The 18763-nt window shown below is 41.0% G+C and overlaps 2 protein-coding genes across 2 annotated transcripts in view; one reads left to right on the top strand and one right to left on the bottom strand.

Annotated features, from left to right (window-relative positions):
• C5H1orf74 (chromosome 5 C1orf74 homolog) overlaps positions 1 to 18763 on the bottom strand; it is a 134983-nt gene that overhangs the window by 49866 nt on the left and 66354 nt on the right. The window lies entirely within an intron of this gene.
• The window catches only part of HSD11B1 (hydroxysteroid 11-beta dehydrogenase 1), a 59276-nt gene that overhangs the window by 16043 nt on the left and 24470 nt on the right, over positions 1 to 18763 (top strand). The window contains exons 2-5 of the mRNA XM_065936290.1: positions 5355 to 5468; positions 6232 to 6362; positions 7061 to 7172; positions 7302 to 7487. Of these exons, the coding sequence (XP_065792362.1) occupies positions 5381 to 5468; positions 6232 to 6362; positions 7061 to 7172; positions 7302 to 7487 (517 nt within the window). The 5' untranslated portion in view covers positions 5355 to 5380. The remainder of the gene's footprint in view (positions 1 to 5354; positions 5469 to 6231; positions 6363 to 7060; positions 7173 to 7301; positions 7488 to 18763) is intronic.

Here is an 18763-nt window from a genome sequence, read left to right as displayed (position 1 = left end):
AAGCAGAAGAATACACTTTCTTCTGAAGTGCACACAGAAAATTTTCCAGGATAGATCACATCTTGGATCACAAATCAAACTCTGGAAAATTTTTAAAAGTTGAATTAATAGCAAGCATCTTTTCCAACCACAATGCTTTTAGATTAGATTATTTTATTATTAGATTAGAAAGCAATCATGGGGGGGTGGGAAGTGTAAAAAAATACAAACATGTGGAAGCTAAACAGTGCACTGATGAATAATCAAGAGATTATTGAAGAAATCAGAAGGAGTTTTTAAAAATACACAGAAATAAATGACAACAAAAACACAATGATCCAAAACCTATGAGACACAGCAAAAGCAGTTATAGCCGGGAAGTATATAGCAATTCAATCTCACCTCAAGAAACAAACAAAAAACTCTCAAATACACAACCTAACCTTACACATAAAGCAACTAGAAAAAGAAGAAAAACCAAAACCCAAAGTCAGTAGAAGAATTCATAAAGATCAGAGAGGAAATAAATGAGATAGAAATAAATAAAACAATAGCAAAGATCAATAAAACTAAAAGTTGGTTCTCTTAAGAAGATAAACAAAATTGATAAGCCTTAACCAGAAGTATCAAGGAAAAAAGAGAGAGGACTCAAATCAGTAAAATTAGAAATGAAAAAGGAGGAATTACAACTGACACTAGAGAAATACAAGAGACTAAATAAGTACCCATATGACAATGAAATGGACAATCTGGAAAAAATGGGCAAATTCTTGGAAAGCTACAACTTTCAAAGACTGAACCAGGAAAAATTAGAAAATATAAACAAATCACAAGTGATGAAATTAAAACTGTAATATAAAATCTTTCAACAAACAAAAGTCCAGGACCCAATGGTTTCTCAGGTGAATTCTATCAAACATTTAGAGAAGAGTAACACCTATACTTCTCAAACGCTTCCAAAAAATTGCAGAGGGAGGAACACTCCCAAACTGGTTCTACAAGGCCACTATCACTCTGATACTAAAACCAGACAAAGATATCACTCAAAAAAGGTATAGATCAATATCACTGATGAATACAGATGCAAAATTCCTCAACAAAATATTAGCAATCCTAATCCAATAATACATTAGAAGAATCATACATCATGATCAAATTGAATTTATCCCATGGATGCAAGAATTTTTCGATATATTCAGATCAATCAGTGTGATACACCATATTAACAAATTGAAGACTAAAAACCTATGATCATCTCAATAGATGCAGAAAAAGCTTTTGACAAAATTCAACACCCATTTATAATTTAAAAAAGAAAAAGCTCTCCAGAAAGTAGGCATAGAGGGAAACTACTTCAACATAATAAAGATCGTACATAACAAACCCACAGCAAACATCATTCTCAATGGTGAAAAACTGAAAGCATTTTCTCTAAGATCAGGAACAAGGAAACAATGACCACTCTCATCACTATTTTTCAACATAGTTTTAGAAGTCCTAGCCATGGTGATCAGAGAAGAAAAAGAATAAAAGAAATCCAAATTGGAAAGGAAGTAAAACTGTCACTGTTTGCAGATGACATGATTCCATACATATAAAAATCTTAAAGATGCCACCAAAAAACTACTAAAGCTAGTTAATGAATTTAGTAAAGTTTCAGGATACAAATTAATGCACAGAAATCTCTTGCATTCTTATACACTAAAATAATGAAAGATCAGAAAGAGAAATTAAGGAAACAATCCCATTTACCATCTCAACAAAAAGAATAAAATACCTAGGAAAACCTACCTAAAGAGGCAAAAGACCTGTACTCATAAAACTATAAAACACTGATGAAAGAAATCAAAGATAACACAAACAGATGGGGAGATACACCAAGTTCTTAGATGAGAAGAATCAGTATTGTCAAAATGACTATACTACCCAAAACAAACTACAGACTCAATGCAATCTCTATCAAATTACCAATGGCATTTTTCACAGAATCACAGCAAAAAATTTTACAATTTATATGGAAACACAAAAGACCCCAAATTGCCCAAGCAACCTTGAGAAATAAAAATGAAGCTGGAGGCATCAGTATCCCCAACTTCAGACTATACTACAAAGCTACAGTAATCAAGACAGTATGGTATTGGCATAAAAACAGAAATATAGATCAACTGGACAGGATAGAAATCCCAGAGATAAACCCACACACCTCTGGTCACCTAATCTAGGACAAAGGAAGCAAGAATATACAGTGGAGAAAAAACACTCTCTTCCTAAGTGATGCTGGGAAAAGTGGACAACTAAATGTAAAAGAATGAAATTAGAATGCTCCTTAACACCATACACAAAAATAAACTCAAAATGGATTAAAGACCCACAGATAGGCTGGACACTATAAAACTCTTAGAGGAAACATGGACAGAACACTGTTTGATACAAACCACAGCAAGATCTTTTTTAATCCACCTCCTAGAGCAATGAAAATAAAAACAAAAATAAACAAATAGGACCTAATTATATTGAAAAGCTTTTTCACAGCAAAGGAAACCATAAACAAGATGAAAAGACAACCCTCAGAATGGGAGAAAACATTTGCAAATGAATCAACAGATAAAGGATTAATCTCCAAAATACACAAACAACTCAAGCAGTTCAATATCAAAAAAATGAACAATCCAATCAAAAAATGGGGGGGGAGGGTCTAAATAGATATTTCTCCAAAGAAGACATACAGATGGCCAAGAGGCACATGAAAAGATGCTCAGTGTTACTAATTATTAGAGAAATACAAATCAAAACTACAATGAGGTACCACTTCACACCTGTCAGAATGGCCACCACCAAAATTACGTACAAACAATAAATGCTGGACACGGTGTGAAGAAAAGGAACCCTCTTATACTGTCGGTAGGAATGTAAACTGATATCACCACCATGGAGAACAGTATGGAGGTTCCTTAAAAAACTAAAAATGCAACTACCATATGACCCAGCAATACCATTACTGGGCATATACCCTGAGAAAACCATAATTCAAAAAGACACATATACCCCAATGTTCATAGAAGCACTATTTACAATAGCCAGGACATGGAAACGATGTTAAGTGTCCATCCACAGAGGAATGGATAAAGAAGATGCAGTACGTATATATTGTGGAATATTACTCTACCATAAAAAGGAACAAAACTGGTAGAGATGTGGATGGACACAGAGTCTGTCATACAGAGTGAAGTAAATCAGAGAAAGAAAAATAAATGTATATTGATACATGCATGTGGAATCTAGAAAAATAGTACGGATGAACCTCATTCCAGGGCAGGGATAGAGATGCAAGCACAGAGAATGTACATGCGCACGCAGAGGGAGAAGGGGAGGATGAGGTGTGTTGGGAGATTAGGTGTGGCATAAATACACTACCATGGGTAAAAGAGATGGCTGGTGGGCGGCGGTATAGACAGGGAGCCCAGCTCAGGGCTCTGTGATGGCCTGAAAGGGTGCAGAGGAGGTGGTGGGAGGGAGGTCCAAGAGGGAGGGGATGTATGTATACATACAGTTGATTCACTTCATTGTACCGCATCAACTAACAAGATATTGTAAAGTAACTGTACTCTGATAAAAAAAAAAAAAAAAGATCCTTAGACCAAAACTTTTACAAACTGCTAAGATTTAAAGTCATCAACCATTATGTAGTGTCCTCATTTTCATCAATGCATTTTGCTGATGAGAAATTATTTCATCAGGGACTTTCCTGGCAGTCCAGAGGTTAAGATTCCACACTTCATTGGTTCCATCTTTGGTCAGGGAACAAAGATTCCACATGCCACGGGCTGTGACCAAGAAAAGAAATATGTATATGTATATATATGTGTGTATATATACACACACACATATATGTGTGTGTGTATCTTATAGTTCTGACACTATGTAATGTAATTTTCCAGTTGAATTTTTAAAATATTTTTTCTATTTTGTTCTCCATGAACTAACTGACCCTCAACTGTTCTCAGATCTGTACTGTTTCCTAGAAAGCAGGTGTGGGCCTTTGTTGACAAATTATTTTGTCTCCTCTGGGTCTTAAATTATTTTTCCTTGCTCTGAAGTGAAAATTCAGTGAGTGTTTCCAAATACTATATTTGGGGGTCATAATTCAATTTCTCTTAATCTTATGTGAATCCTTCACCCTCAACCTACATTCCTCCTTCAAAGCACTGGTACCCATCCTTACTGCCATATTAAATTCGTTTCCTTGGCTCCACTGGCAACTTGCAAAATTCTGGATTTTCTCTGTGATAGGGTAATGGGTAAGGTTTCAATAGTGGGTTTTAAATTGAAAAACTTAACAATTACAATATCCTAAATTCTTTGAGGATTGATCCTCGTGACAGACATACCAACATGGCTATTTCTATATTTCTGTGATAAATTCTAAATTACTAGTGGTTTCTCCCCCTAGTCCTTTGGTTGTTAACTAGATCAATTTTTAACAGATCCATTTTTAACTGGATGTGGGCTTTTCAGGCTAGCTTTGCATCAACGATGCTCATTCTTTCTTCTTCTACATCAGGTTCCCCTCTTCCTATTGTCCTCCCCACACTTTTTTGGAACTCTATAGTGTTTAAAAGACCTACTTTAATAGCTTAGTGCCTTTTTTTCCTTGACACTCATCATTTCTTCTTGATTCGCTGTTAAAGTAATAAGTGCACATTCCGTTGCACTTGCCTGAGAGTCTTGACGGGTCATGGGTTTCCCGCCATCTGGGTTCTAGCTGGCGTGCATTCTCCTTTGATGTTGTAATAATTGTTCATGAACTTGAATGTGGGGTTTATAAGGCTTGTTTGCTTCTTTTTCCCCCCTCCAAGATGTGCACCTTTTTTTCCCTTAAGCTTATTTTTCTGTTTTGTGCTGTTATTTTTAATTGCTTCCGACTGGGAGGTGGGGCTGAGAGTGAGATTTGCTTGACTCTGGCTCTCTTTGCTATTAGTCACACTTCCCTCAGAAAGCCCCGCTTTCTCTCTAGCCTTTGATATACCACTTTTGAAAGGCCGTTGATTCCTGGCGTAAATGGCGTTACGAGGAAGACGGGCTCGGGGTAGGGATGCTCAGGAATCCAGTTCTGTACAGTCATGAGCCTGGCCATCTGGAAGTCTCTTCTTGCTCAATGAAATGGAGTAAACATTGTCCATTATGAAATCGACCACGCAGGCTGCCAGGGACGAATGGGATCCCACCCAAAGCCAATCGCGGCTCTGACAGGGAAATTGGCTAGCACCGCCTGAGACTACTCCAGCCTCCCCCGTCCCTGATGTCACAATTCAGAGGCTGCTGCCTGCCTAGGAGGTTGTAGAAAGCTCTGTAGGTTCTCTCTGTGTGTCCCACAGGGCTCCTCGGGCCAGATCCCTGTCTGATGGCTTTTATGAAAAAATACCTCCTCCCCATTCTGGGGGTCTTCTTGGCCTACTACTACTATTCTGCGAATGAGGAATTCAGACCAGGTAAGTACCAATGTGTTTAATTTTGGAGGAAAAGATTTTAAAACCCAGGGATGACTGGAGGAATAGATTTTAACACCCAGGGGTGGCTGGAGTGTTTCTGAGGCTCAGAAGGAGTTCTTGATCCCCAGAGTTGCTGGACAAGAGGGGACTCTGAGGTAAGGCTGTTCTTCTGTTTATGGGGTGTGAGGAAGTTAAAAGATTGCTAAATAATCCATGTTTTATTTGGCACATTAAATTGATAGCAATTTCAGATCTCCTGCAAAAAAAAAAAGGGGGGGGGGCGGGGAATGAGGGTAATTCCAAAACTCACAACTTCACCAGATAATTGAGCTCTGTGAAGGAGTGGATAAGTGGGAAATAAGAAAGAATTCTGGAGTTGATGACTAAATAGAAGTGAGAGAAAATCCCTGGAATCTCTATGAGCACATGTGTTTTGATGACTTTTTGAATTTTATTTCAATTGAGCAATCGGATGAGTCCAGAAATGTCTGGAACGCCAGTGTTTTAGTTAAACTCTCTGTCCATAGGGGTTTTCAAAACGGGCAGCAAGGAGACTTGCTTTTGAGCCACCAAAGCAAACTCCCATTTCAGAAAATGTTTACGAAAGACGGGTCTGTCCCTTCACTGATTTATGCAGCTTGACATGAGCTGATACAGGCTCATAACCTTCAGACACTGAGATAAGGCTCTCCACCTAAGCAGAGAATGGGAAGAGGAATGTTGCTGCCATGTATGGTCCTCACTGCCTTTTGGGGTTTCCCAGAGATGCTTCGAGGAAAGAGAGTGATTGTCACGGGGGCCAGCAAGGGAATCGGAAGAGAAATGGCCTATCATCTGGCGAGGATGGGAGCCCATGTGGTAGTGACAGCGAGGTCAGAAGAAAGTCTAAAGAAGGTGAGGGTCCTGTGCCGACAGCCATATGTACCTCAAGTGCCCAGATGCATTCCTATATATGCTCGCATATACACGTCAACGCACAGAACTGGCACACTCAGACACAGATACACACACACACGGATTCAAACACCCACAGGAATACCCAAGTATGCCTTAAGGTTCCTTCTCATGCATCTATGCCTAGACACAAGTGCTTGGGCTCTGCATGGTCACAGACATGCCCATTCACACACAGTGACACATGGAGTTACAGATACATAGCCATGTACTCGGACACCACCATTCCAGTGCCTACTCAAGAATTCACAACTGGTCACCATGCAGACACACGCCCTCTTATATACTCAGACTCACAAACCCAAGGACACACAAATATGCACAAACCTAAGGCTACCCACACGGAAACGAGCATCCATGTCAATCAAGTGTTCAGAAACATCTGTTCAAAGAGACTCATGAGCACAGATCATGGACTAAAACTCCAGCAAGACGATTTATCCATCTATAACCCGACCTTGTTCCAGAGAGTATTTTAAACAGGACAACTGCTGCGTCAGTTGGCCCTAATGACACACACGTCCACACACTTTTCAGGGCTGTGAGCAGCCTCTCATTTAAGCCCCCGTTATGCCAGAGACTGTCCCCCCAGAGGTCTGCAGCCAAGACCGACGCCAGTTGCCACTGTGCCCCTGCAGGTGGTATCCCGCTGCCTGGAGCTGGGGGCGGCCTCAGCGCACTACGTGGCGGGCACCATGGAGAACATGACCTTCGCAGAACAATTTGTCGCCAAGGCTGGAAAGCTCGTGGGTGAGACGGCATCTCCTCTCTCCCCTTCTGGACTTGGCCCTAGGGGTCACCAGGGGGCTTTTGAGATGGGGGAGGAGAGGGGAGGCATCACCCTCAGATGGTTCCTCTCACCACAGCCGTCTCTCGCAGGGGGACTTGACATGCTCATTCTCAACCACATCAACTACACGCCTTTGGGTGTGTTTAGCAATGACATCCACCTCTTGCGCAGAAGCCTGGAAGTCAACCTCCTGAGTTATGTGGTCCTGAGCACGGCCGCCTTGCCCATGCTGAAGCAGACCAACGGGAGCATTGTGGTCGTCTCCTCCGTAGCCGGTGAGTGGGCCAGGGGCCGGTGCGCAGGGCAGGAGCGGCCCGAGCGCCAGGGATGGTGGCGTTGAGGGTTCTGTAGTGAACATGCATTTTGCCCGTTTCCATGCCGAGAAGTAACACAATAGAAACCAGAAGTTGAAATGCTTAGGCTGATACTAAACAAAAGCTGATTAACAGCTCGCCCGTATGTGTGGACCGGCAGATATATGAATAAGAGCCTTGGGTCAGGAAACTCACTGAAGAGTGTGCATGCTGAGAAAAAGAGATAGTGTTTGGAACAAGGGAGATGAGAGAGATGAGGACTTGTTCAGAGTGGGTAGACTACAGAGTTCCTGGAAGTAAGAGAGAGGGAGCAGCAGCTCAGAGAGCTTCCCTGAACTCGCCAGGTGGTTTGTAATCAACAACCCGGAGTCCAAAGGGTCATCGAAAGGCTGCCGCCTGTCCTGAGTCTCAGAGAGAGACTTGCTCATCGCAAAGATTTTGCTTCTTCCATGACCCAGAGCTGTAGGTTGGTGAAGTTAGTTGATGCAAAGGGAGGACTGAGAGGTGAAATATTTTAACAACACACAGTTGACTGGTAAGTGGGTTAAGCCAAGGCAAAATGAACAACAAAAACAAATAAACCGTATTATAACAGACCTGCCTATATCGGGGGTGTTCTCCAAAATCTGAACTTGCTACATCAAAAGTTCATTTTAATCCACCAACAGGGTAGGGAGCAAGTGTGTCCAGAGAAATATTCAGAAAGAGAACGCTGCAAAATCAAGAGAGGCCCCCTGTGCTTTTGATGGTGACCGCATTTGAAGGGATCACCAGGGAAAAGCCAGAGAGTTTCCAACTCTGGGGATTCCTAGGCCCATTTCATTATGGGTCCAGTAGAGAATTGCCACACATATTTGTTGATTAATCAGTTAGAGGCCCATTTCATTATGGGTCCAGTAGAGAATTGCCACACATATTTGTTGCATTAGTCAGTTAGAGGGACGCAAACACCAGAACTGAAACTAGCCATCTGCATGTGGCTCCCAGCAATGTGAAAACAAATCACCTAGAAGCTTTGTAATTTCTTGAGCAGTTCACAAACATGCGTTATTACTGTAACTCAGAACAGCATCTATATTGTAAGGAGTCCTACTTCCCGGACGGACAGGAAAGGAAGGCCTGCGTGGTGATCGGATGAAAGGGCAGTGTGTCTGTACTACCCGCCAAACAGAGTGATTGATATGCATCCCTGTGCCTCCTGGACAACACAGGCTCCCCCACCCCTCCCAGACACAGCCTCTCTCTGCGCTGAAAGGAAGGGAGAGCATCTGGACGCATACTGAGTGAGAGGGTGCTGGGCACATCCCAGCCCCTCCTCGGGCATCGGCCAAAACCCACGGGTCGGGCACGGTGTAGGTGGCTTTTATGATCTTGGTTGACTGAGACAGCCACTCTGGACGAAGGGTGTGCTCTATCTGGTGAGTTTAACTCTCTGTAAGATGCACGCGGCCGAAATATTCTCGGAAGGAACAGAATTAGTACAGAAGACTGGGGACATGATGAAATTCTGATAACCTCTCTTTCTACACGTCTTCTCCGATGACTAATGTCACCTCGTGGTTTCTGTGGACGCTGGGAGGTAGAAACCTAGCTGGACTGCTGTTCTTTGCGTCTGTTGTTTATATAGCCAAGAATCCAGCCTGTTTGTTTTGAAAAATGTCTGAATCTGCAAAGTACAAGCACTTTCCTTTCACACCCTAATTGAAGAATTTCTCTGCTCTAGACTATAGTCTTTTTTTTTTTAATTGAAGTATTGTTGATTTACACAGGCTATGTTCTTTCAGACAGTCAGCAAATGCGTTCCTTAATCCTTCCTTCTTAAAATCTGAATCCCACAAACAGGGGGATGCTAAACCTCAGATTAAACCTGAGGTCAGCCAAAGAGCATTGGGATGGCTTTTTAATAATTCTTTCCAGGGACTGCAGTAAGTGGTTTATTGAATTGCAGTAATCAGCAATTGTTTTTATCCCCAATGCATTTCCATGTATTGCATTACATAGAAATCCTACACTTTCAATATGTTCTCTAAAATCTTGGCTACTTCTTTAGCATCATCAGAGACACGACGATTGCCTCTGGGAAAGTCCTTACTGTCCACATCCATCTACCACTCAACACCGTTTCTAGCACCTACTGCTCAAGTTTCTATCTATGTGTAACATCTAGTTACATTGTGTAGTCTCCCTCTTTTCACCACGTGCTAGTTTGGGTATATGTTGAGCTAGTATCACAAAAACCCAAATTTACAATGGCTTAAACATATCTAAATTTATTTTTCTAACATGGAACGGCCTGAGGAAGAGTTCAGAGCTGAAATAGAAGTTCTGTCCATGGAATCATCTGGGCACTTTCTATCCCAAAATCAGCATCCCTGGGCATTATTATCCTCACCTGTGTGTCCAAAATGACTCATTATCATGTCAGAATTCTAACTAGAGAAAATGGAGAAAGAAGAACACTTTCAAAGAAGAAGAACTTGAATGTCACACACTTCTGCTACAGCTAATTGCATTTATGGTCTTTATTCAGGATGGACTTTGTGTCCAGCTGAAAATCAGGGGCAACCCACTCCAGTATTCTTGCCTGGAGAATCCCATGGACAGAGGAGCCTGGTGGTCTACAGTCCACGGGGTCGCAAAGAGTCGGACACGACTGAGTGACTTAACTAACTATTTCTATAAAAGATGCTGGTGTCGGCAAACAACAGTCTCCCCTACATCACCCATGCATATAAGTCTAGAGGCAGTGTTCCCTCTAGGACACCCCACACGTATACTTCACACCATACACACACATTCTGGACCCAATCTCTGTCACATCCAAGGTCCATCATGAAGTCAGAAACATCAGGCAGTGAAGCAGGGGACAGTGGGGTAGGATAAAGAATGGAAAGAAAATACCTGGATGGTATTTGTGAAACAAACTGAGACAGGGAGATTAATACTCCAATATGACGGGAGAAACAAAAATCACTGAACTAGGCAGAGAGCATTTGAAAACATCTGGAGAAAGCTTATCAGCCATGAGTGAAAAAGGTTATCTTAGGTTCCATTTTAGAAAAGTAAAAGTCATTCCACTTCCGAATTCCCTGATTCTGTGAACCCCATAACTATGTCACCTACACACACAACAGCTGAAACCCAGCATCGGATACTGCTTCTCTGCCCTTCCTTTATGCCTGCCCCATCAAGGGAATCATGGACAAACCACACACCCCCTCCCCCCCAGCCCTGGCTTTCCCCTATGAGGATCCATTTAACATCACCTTCTGTAAAGGCTTTTCAGTCTTCACCAGATTCCTTTCAATGTTTCCTCTTTATTCTTACCTACTTCATTTTGCTAAGTTACCTTTAGAAACCCTACTTCTTCTCCATTTTTTGGCTTCATTGGTGATACAAATATTAGCAATAATTAGAGTACAAATGTTAACTGCACTAGGTCAGTATAAGGGTAGGGATCGTGATTCTTCTGTAGCAAGAAAAATCTAAGGCCCATTCTGAAATGAAACTGGACAAAATAAAACACTGGGCTTCTTCAAATATTCAAAATGAAAAACACATGAAAAGGCATATAAGAACCTTGTCAATAACCTCTGAGTGCTCAGATCTCTCTTTGGAAGCTCCATAAAATGTCTCCAGTTACCTATTCATTATTCTCCAAGTAAATCTTTTGAAAAGATCAGCTTCCTATATATTTTCTAAGTATTATTCAAGTGTATTCCTTTCCCTGTTTACTCATTCCCAGCATTGTTTCCTACTATTTTTTATACATATGTGTAGTATTTCAATGACGTTATAGCTGACTAGCCAGAGGCAAATAGCCTGTAAGACAAATGCTTTCCTGGGAAAACTCAAACCAGTGCATGAAGTCATTTGTTGGACTTTAACCCATTTGTTGGTTGTGGACTGGCTGTGTGGTCTAAACCTATTTCAAGAATTCTACATTACAAAGAAGAAAAAGAAACAGGTTTCTCAACTGATCAACTAACAGGATTTGGATTCGCAAAATTCTGCTTTGCATAAAGACAAGAATGTACAGCTGTTAATCTCAGAGCCTTCAGCTCTGATATCCATTTTTTCCTGAAATAAAGGCTCATTCTTAATGTAAGGATATGACTTAAGGGGAAGCAGGGAGGGTGGCAACCAAGATCTAGGATGCAAAGGAGCCTAGCAAATACAGTAAAATGAGGTACCCTCACCCAAGTGTCCTAATTTTTCTAAGAAAGATGAATCTTTACCCTTAAATCTGATTATCTCAGAAATAATTTTCAGGGCGCACAATTGCCAAGGTGAGTGGAAGTATTTCTGCATACAGATGTAGGTATTTACATGATGAGGGGAGTGCTGCAGGTTTGGACAATGTCTAAGGGCGTGGGGAGAAACACCAGGTGAGGTGCGTGTGTGTGTATAGACTTGTCCTCTTCGGGCCTGGAAGAAGACTGAAAGGAGTTCAGAGTAAGAACCAATAACCTGCACTTAAAAATTGCAGGGGTCATCGTTGCCTAAGTTCAAGAGATTGTGCTCAGACAGAATCCAGAGGATTGAAGCCACTTGACACAGTGGACATTAGAGTTCTGTGTTGTATCCTATCCGCTGCCTGAGACGGGTGCGGGGAGATTTTAACGTGGGGGAGAATACTCCCTGCTGACGACCGTGACAATCTAGTGCAGGTTGAAAACACTACAATGCTATTCATGTGACCATTACTCCTTGGTTACTCCCTGGAAAGGGGTGGGTTGGAAAAACTTAAGTAGTCATGGCTCCTTAACCCTGCTAGACCATTATTTTCATTCAAGTACTGTTCCTGACGAAAATAGCAGAGTTCTACCATCATCCATGCTTTTATGTCCACTCACCAAAGAGTTTGAAAAGGCTTATAACAAATACACTTTATTTGGAAATACCCAAGTAAAAAATGAGGTTTTAAGAGAAGAATATAAAAATGCCAAAATTAGACTCAGCATAGATTCTGTGCTTAAGTTTCTAAATTGACTCTTGAGTTTCTTGACAAAAAAGGAATAAAACAGAATCAATGATAGACAAGATTATATTCAAAAGAAGGAAGCATCATAGGAAGCAAATTCTGAAATAAACCTCTCATAAAAGATCATAAATTGAACACAAAATAATGGAACTAATAATGGCCCTAACACTTTTTTAAAATGTTTCTGTGATTATAAAAGCTACACATACACACACAGAGAGTATGAAAATTGGAAAAAATGAAGAGAAGCACAAAGCTGAGAATAAAACTCCTCCATAATGATGCCAATATTTTGAAGAATTTACTTCTAGGTACATATAAATATAGAACAATTATTCTTATGGAACCAAACTCAGGTAGGAGATCAAACCAGTCAATCCAAAAGGAAATCAACTCTGAATATTCATTGGAAGGACTGATGCTGAAGCTGAAGCTCCAATACTTTGGCCACCTGATTCAAAGAGCTGACTCATTGTAAAAGACTCTGATGCTGGGAGAGATTGAACACAGGAGAAGAAGGGGATGACAGAGGATGAGATGGTTGGATGGCAACATCAATTCAATGGACATGAATCTGAGCAAGTTCCAGGAGACGGTGAAGGAAGGGAAGCCTGGCGTGCTGCAGTCCATGGTGTCGCAAAGAGTCAGACACGACTGAGCGACTGAACAAGAACAGCAAGCTCAGGTCTGCTCACTGTCCCGCAGCAAAGCCAATCTACCGACACCAGGTTACGGGGAAGCAACGTACAGCGTTTATTGCAGGGCACCAAGCAAGCAGAACTAGCAGCCCATGCTCAAAAGACTCAAACTCTTCATTGACTTTTAGACAAGGGTTTCTTAAGACAGTGTTGGGGAAACTGTCATAAGATTAGCTTGAGGACCTTCTTCTGACTGGTTGATGGTGAGGTAACAGGGTGATGTTTCTGGGATCTCAATCATCAACCTTCTAGCTTTAACAGTCTGGGTCTATGTGCTTGTGATCAGCAGGTAGTCATCATCCTCTACCTGAGTCGGGGTGGGGGGGATCATAGTTTCTGCAGAGCAAATCAAAGATAAGCATCAGATTATAACTTATATCCCTTTAGGAGGATATAGGAGTCCTGTGACTCTTGTCCTAAGCATTAGCTACTTGAGTTTGTTCTTTGAAACTTGGAGAAGGCCTAAGAGACAAAAGCCTTTTTTTCTACAGATAATAGATAATACAGATAATAGAAGGCCCATAGTGCCCAGGAATGCCCCACAGGGTCCTACTTGGTGTCAATCTCCCCTTTTCTTTGATGCTCCTCAATCCTGAGGGCAACTAAGGTGGGACAAGAAAGGGGATAAAGGCTTGAGTAGAAAGATTAATCATAAGCTCAGCAGGGGAACTCCGTTTTTAGGAGGACTTGGACGTAGCTACTCTCAGTGTATTTTTAAAACCCTAAAACAAGAATTTTGCACATAAATCTGTGACCTGGTTGATGAGTATTTCCTTGATAAATTCTTAGTACTAGATTTACTGCGTGAAATGATGGAACTGATTCTAAGGCTATTGGTATGTATTTCCAAATTGCTTTATATAAAAGTGAAAAATAAAAGATCTGACTTTTTAAATACACAAAAATAAAAACACATATAAATGAATATGAACATCATGCTCCATTCCCATCTTGAGTATATATATGAGTGTTCATCTCACACCTGCTTTGGAGAGTTAACCAAGTTTTCATTAATTGACAGTTCTGTAAGTAAAGGAACAAGGCATTCAGTGGTTACAATTTGAATTTCTTTGTTTACTCATGGAATGGAATGTGAGGTCCCTGTCCCCTTGAGAGCAGTAGCATTCTATTTTTGGTTATACTTATTTCCTTATTCCCTACAACAGTACCTGGCCTGTGGTGGATATTTCATAAAAGTCAGGTAATTAATGAGTGAATTTCATGTTCATGTGTTTACAGGTCATCTATATTTTCTATTCTGTGAACTGTTCTTCCATGTCATTGCCTATTAAGATATTAAAAAAACTCTTCTAAAAGTAAGTACAGTGAATCAATGTCGCACGCAGCTTCATGCTGTAAAGTCTGACAAAGGTATATCACTGAAGCAGGTGAATTTAAAGTTATACTGTGAAAAGTGAATTTGACCTAGTGACATTAGATAGCTTTAGATGGCTGAGCTTGACCCAGGGAGGTTTCTTCTTGAAAAAAGCTTTGATTTTAAAAAGAAGAAATCTACTCAAAGGTACTTCAAAATGAGGAATGGCTGGGGAGAGAAATATTAATGCTACACCTGACAAATTTATGCTACAGGTAAACTTGCATAAATACTTCCCAACTGTGTCGATTCAGTTATCAAAAAATATGAATGGTGGGTCCACACTGAGCCAGGCATAGCTGCAGATGCTGGGACTGCAGCCATGAGCAGGAGAGGAAGGCAAGGCACCTACGCTCTGAAGCCCACATCCCGGTTGCTAGCGATCCTCACTGCATTCTTCATGGTCATAAAGACGCCAAAAGAAACCCAAATACCTACCACTAGGGGCAGGTTCCTAAATGGAAGTGAAATACCATGTACATTTTTATGAGTATTGACTATAAGAGTCATATGTTCACGGAACAGTAAATGTAGTGTGAGTTGACCTGTATTTAAAGAAAGGGGCTTTCACCTTTCATTTTATTCACTTTGGAGCTGCTTATTGTACAACAAGTTGGGTATGAATTTTGTTAGAATAATTTTTTTTAAAGAAAAGTAAGGGAGAGGATTCTGTATAACAAGCAAAAGTGAAATGTTTCATCTCTCAGGATGGCAAACTTCAGGAGGACAGAGATTGTGCTCAATATCACAAGTTAACAAATAAATTCAAATGACTGAAACACCAAATACCATGGAGAGGTGAAGGTGTCTTTCTTGTTTAGTTGGTTTTTTGTTTGCCTACAACACTGTCAACTCTTACGGACTGTATTTAACTCTACAAAGTGGGTGTGAGATGGGCACTCTTACCCTCCTGGTGGGAAAGGATATAGTTCTTTTATTTATTTTAACTGGTTTTCACTATTGATCTTTAAAAGTCTTGTCCTTCAGTTTTCATTGTACCTAAAGCAATTTGGCAATGTGTATTCCATACGTAGAATATGAACATTCTATAGTCAGTATATAGCCTTGAATTTTCCCATCATTTTGTTAATGAGCTCGGGTTCGGCTAGCTTGCCACTCAAAGGCCAATAATTTAAGAGACAAGTGTCAGTAGAAAGGAAAGTTACTTCCATGAGAAAAGCCAACAATCTTGGGAGAAAGTGGACCCATGTCCTGAGACCAACTCCAGAGATTCTGCTCAGCCATGAGAGTTTTTGAAGGGAAAAGGAGGGAAAGAATCTGAGTGAATCATCAAGGCAGGAGGCTGAGTTCTGCATCCTTCTCTATTGTATGCAGACTGGTTGACTCTCTCTCTCTTCAGAGGTTATCTTGCCCCCATAATCTGCCTGCAGGATAGCTAAGGGGACTACTGGGGGTACAGAGCTAGTTATTCTTCAAATACATAATTCTTCATTCTTACTTCTTTTAATCTAGGAAAAAATCAACAAGTTAGGCGGGCATGGTATGCATTCAGGATAGCATAACTCAGAAGTTAGTTTAAATTGCCTAGTGACCTCATCCCTATAGTTAGGTTCTTTTGAGGCTAGAGGGGAACAGAAATGGGCAAACAGGAAAGGAGCAAAAGAGCTGTTTCAATTACTCACTGTCAAACATCATTCCATTTCTATGGGTTTAGGACTGAAGGTCTGTCTTCTCTAATTTCTTTATGCTGACAAAGGACTCCATATTTTCTGAGTTCAAGATGCCATCATGGATCTGTAGCATCTCTTTGCTGACAGTTTTAAATGTCTGCTTATGTGAATGCGGGCAGGGCAAGCTATAATTATTTTGATGCCCAAAAAGATGTAGATCATTATGAGTAATAATGTTAATCTCATTCTCTTGAGACCAGTTCTTAGAATTGTATTAGTCATAGATTCAGTGCTGCTCAAGATGGAACAGCTTATGTCATGTCCTCTTGTGGCAGTTAGAGTATCTGAAACACAGCTCAGGAATATGCGTCAGACACTGAGACTATTAGGACTCTACTGTCCTAATCATTAACTGCTCGAGCCTGCTCTTTCGTAACTCTGGGAGTACTGGGAGACTTCAGCTTTTCGAAAATCGAGAAGTGGGGTACATTGAGGGGCTTTTGTATCTGGGGTAGGGGGAGCCTTCAGGGTTCTGGTGGGTCCCAAATTCACCCAACAAATAAAATGCTAAGAATCTACCAAGGAATAACCATCAATCCAATCATAGATATATAAACAAGAACATTTTTTGTAGAATTTTTTTCAACCTGTCTATACACCTATAAGCAAAACTACCAACACCTACCTGAAAACAGCCAATGGACTTGTGCCTGAAGTCAGATTCCAATTAACATATGACTGAGCTGAGTGTATTCTATGGGTTTTAAATCATCTAACATTTTTCCCATGAACTTGTCTTGTTCAGGAACTTCCATATAATACTGCATATCATAAATCCTTTATTTATAGCATTAGAAAACTAGTCTTTTCTGGTACTCACTAAATAATTAAATGTAATGAATGATATTTAAAGAATATTATTTTGAAGAGGCGCCAAATCACTGGCCCACATTGGGCACACCTCTGTCTTAGTCCTTCCCTTGGGAGACAGCTGGCCTCGAGGGAATTGCAGCTAGGATGTCCCAGAGCTAGCATGGTTAAGTCATACCTGCTTCCCTCAATGCATCTGCTCCTAACTCCTGCTCTCCCCATTAAGCTCTGCTTCACTCGGGACAGAGTCAATCTGGCCGTCACAGCCCCTTCTCAGCCCGCAGTGTACCTGTGACTTCAGCCCCATTGCCTATTCTCTTGGTCTCTCCACTTTCCAACTCTAAATTCCCTCCAAAGAAGAGGTATCTAACTGGCTCAGCTGAATTTTATTAAGTCAAGGCCCCAAATCACTCATGATGACCAGCCTAGAGAGGTACAGTCATTGACTCAGGTCAAATCAGTGAGGCCATGCTAAGGGCAGACAGAGCTAGACTAGAAGCAGGGTAGGCAATGGTATAGACATGTCTGAGTTCCTCGAACAGCCTTTGATGTGTGCTGTGTGTGTGCTCAGCAGCATCCAACTCTTTGCAGCCCCATAAACTGTAGTTCAGGCTCCTCTGTCCATGGAATTTTCCAGGCAAGAATACTGGAGCAGGTTGCCATTTCCTACTTCAAAGGATCTTCCCAACCCAGGAATCAAGTTCATGTGCCTTGGGTCTCCTGTATTGGCAGGCAGATTTTTTTATAACTGCGCAACCTAAGAAGTTAGCCTTTGTGTGATTTTCCTTAAATACTGCTTCTGTCGAGAAGTGGTGGTTGTCTAACTTGAGATACTGAGGCTGAGATAGGGAGGGTGTCCACACAGGGGCAGCAGAGGTGGTCTGGTGTAAAGTTTCAGAGCTCAAGTGGGCAGCAGAGGGTGTCCACACGGCACCTGGGGCTGGCATGGAGCTTCAGAACTAAGAGAGGCAGGGAAGGTGTGTGCAAGGGGGCTGCGATGGGGCAGCCCAGTGCAGATGAGGAGGGCATCCTTGTGGCCTGGCATGGGGCGTCAGGGCCCAGGTACACTGGAAAGACATCCACATAAAGGGCGCAGAGGCAACTGCAGATTAATCACCTTAATCAAATAAGCGGTATACGTTGAGGATAACAAAAGCCACATTCTCATTTCTGGAGTTATAAATATGAAAAGGAAGAAAATTAGAATGAACCATGTGATGTTGATTGGAATTGGAGGTGTTGGTATGAATCAATAACTTTTAATCTACATAAATAGATATAGAAATATAGATACATGTGTCTATATGTGTGTGCATATATTCTTAGTTCTGTCATCTGAGCACCCAGATCTTAGTTTCTAAATATCATCCTGCACTAAAAGAAACCAAGACTTCTTAGAGAAATGGTGTTGTGCCTATAAGGAAAAAACTGTTCAAAGAATAATGACATGTTATTAGAACACAGAAACTTTTCAAGGGCTCCCACGAGACAAATCTAGGACCATCTAGGACCATTGGGACTTTCAAATAAATAGTAATGATAAAAACAGATTATAAGCTATTACAGATAATAAGAATTCATAATGATATAAATAAATACATGAGTAAATAAGCAGGGAGAGAATAAGGATTTCCCATACAATAAAAAGCCAAGTGATAAATACAGAAGGAATAAAGAAA

The sequence above is a fragment of the Muntiacus reevesi genome, chromosome 5, assembly GCF_963930625.1.
Source record: "Muntiacus reevesi chromosome 5, mMunRee1.1, whole genome shotgun sequence".
Lineage (NCBI taxonomy): Eukaryota > Metazoa > Chordata > Mammalia > Artiodactyla > Cervidae > Muntiacus > Muntiacus reevesi.
This window is presented reverse-complemented; position numbering and strand designations above follow the sequence as displayed.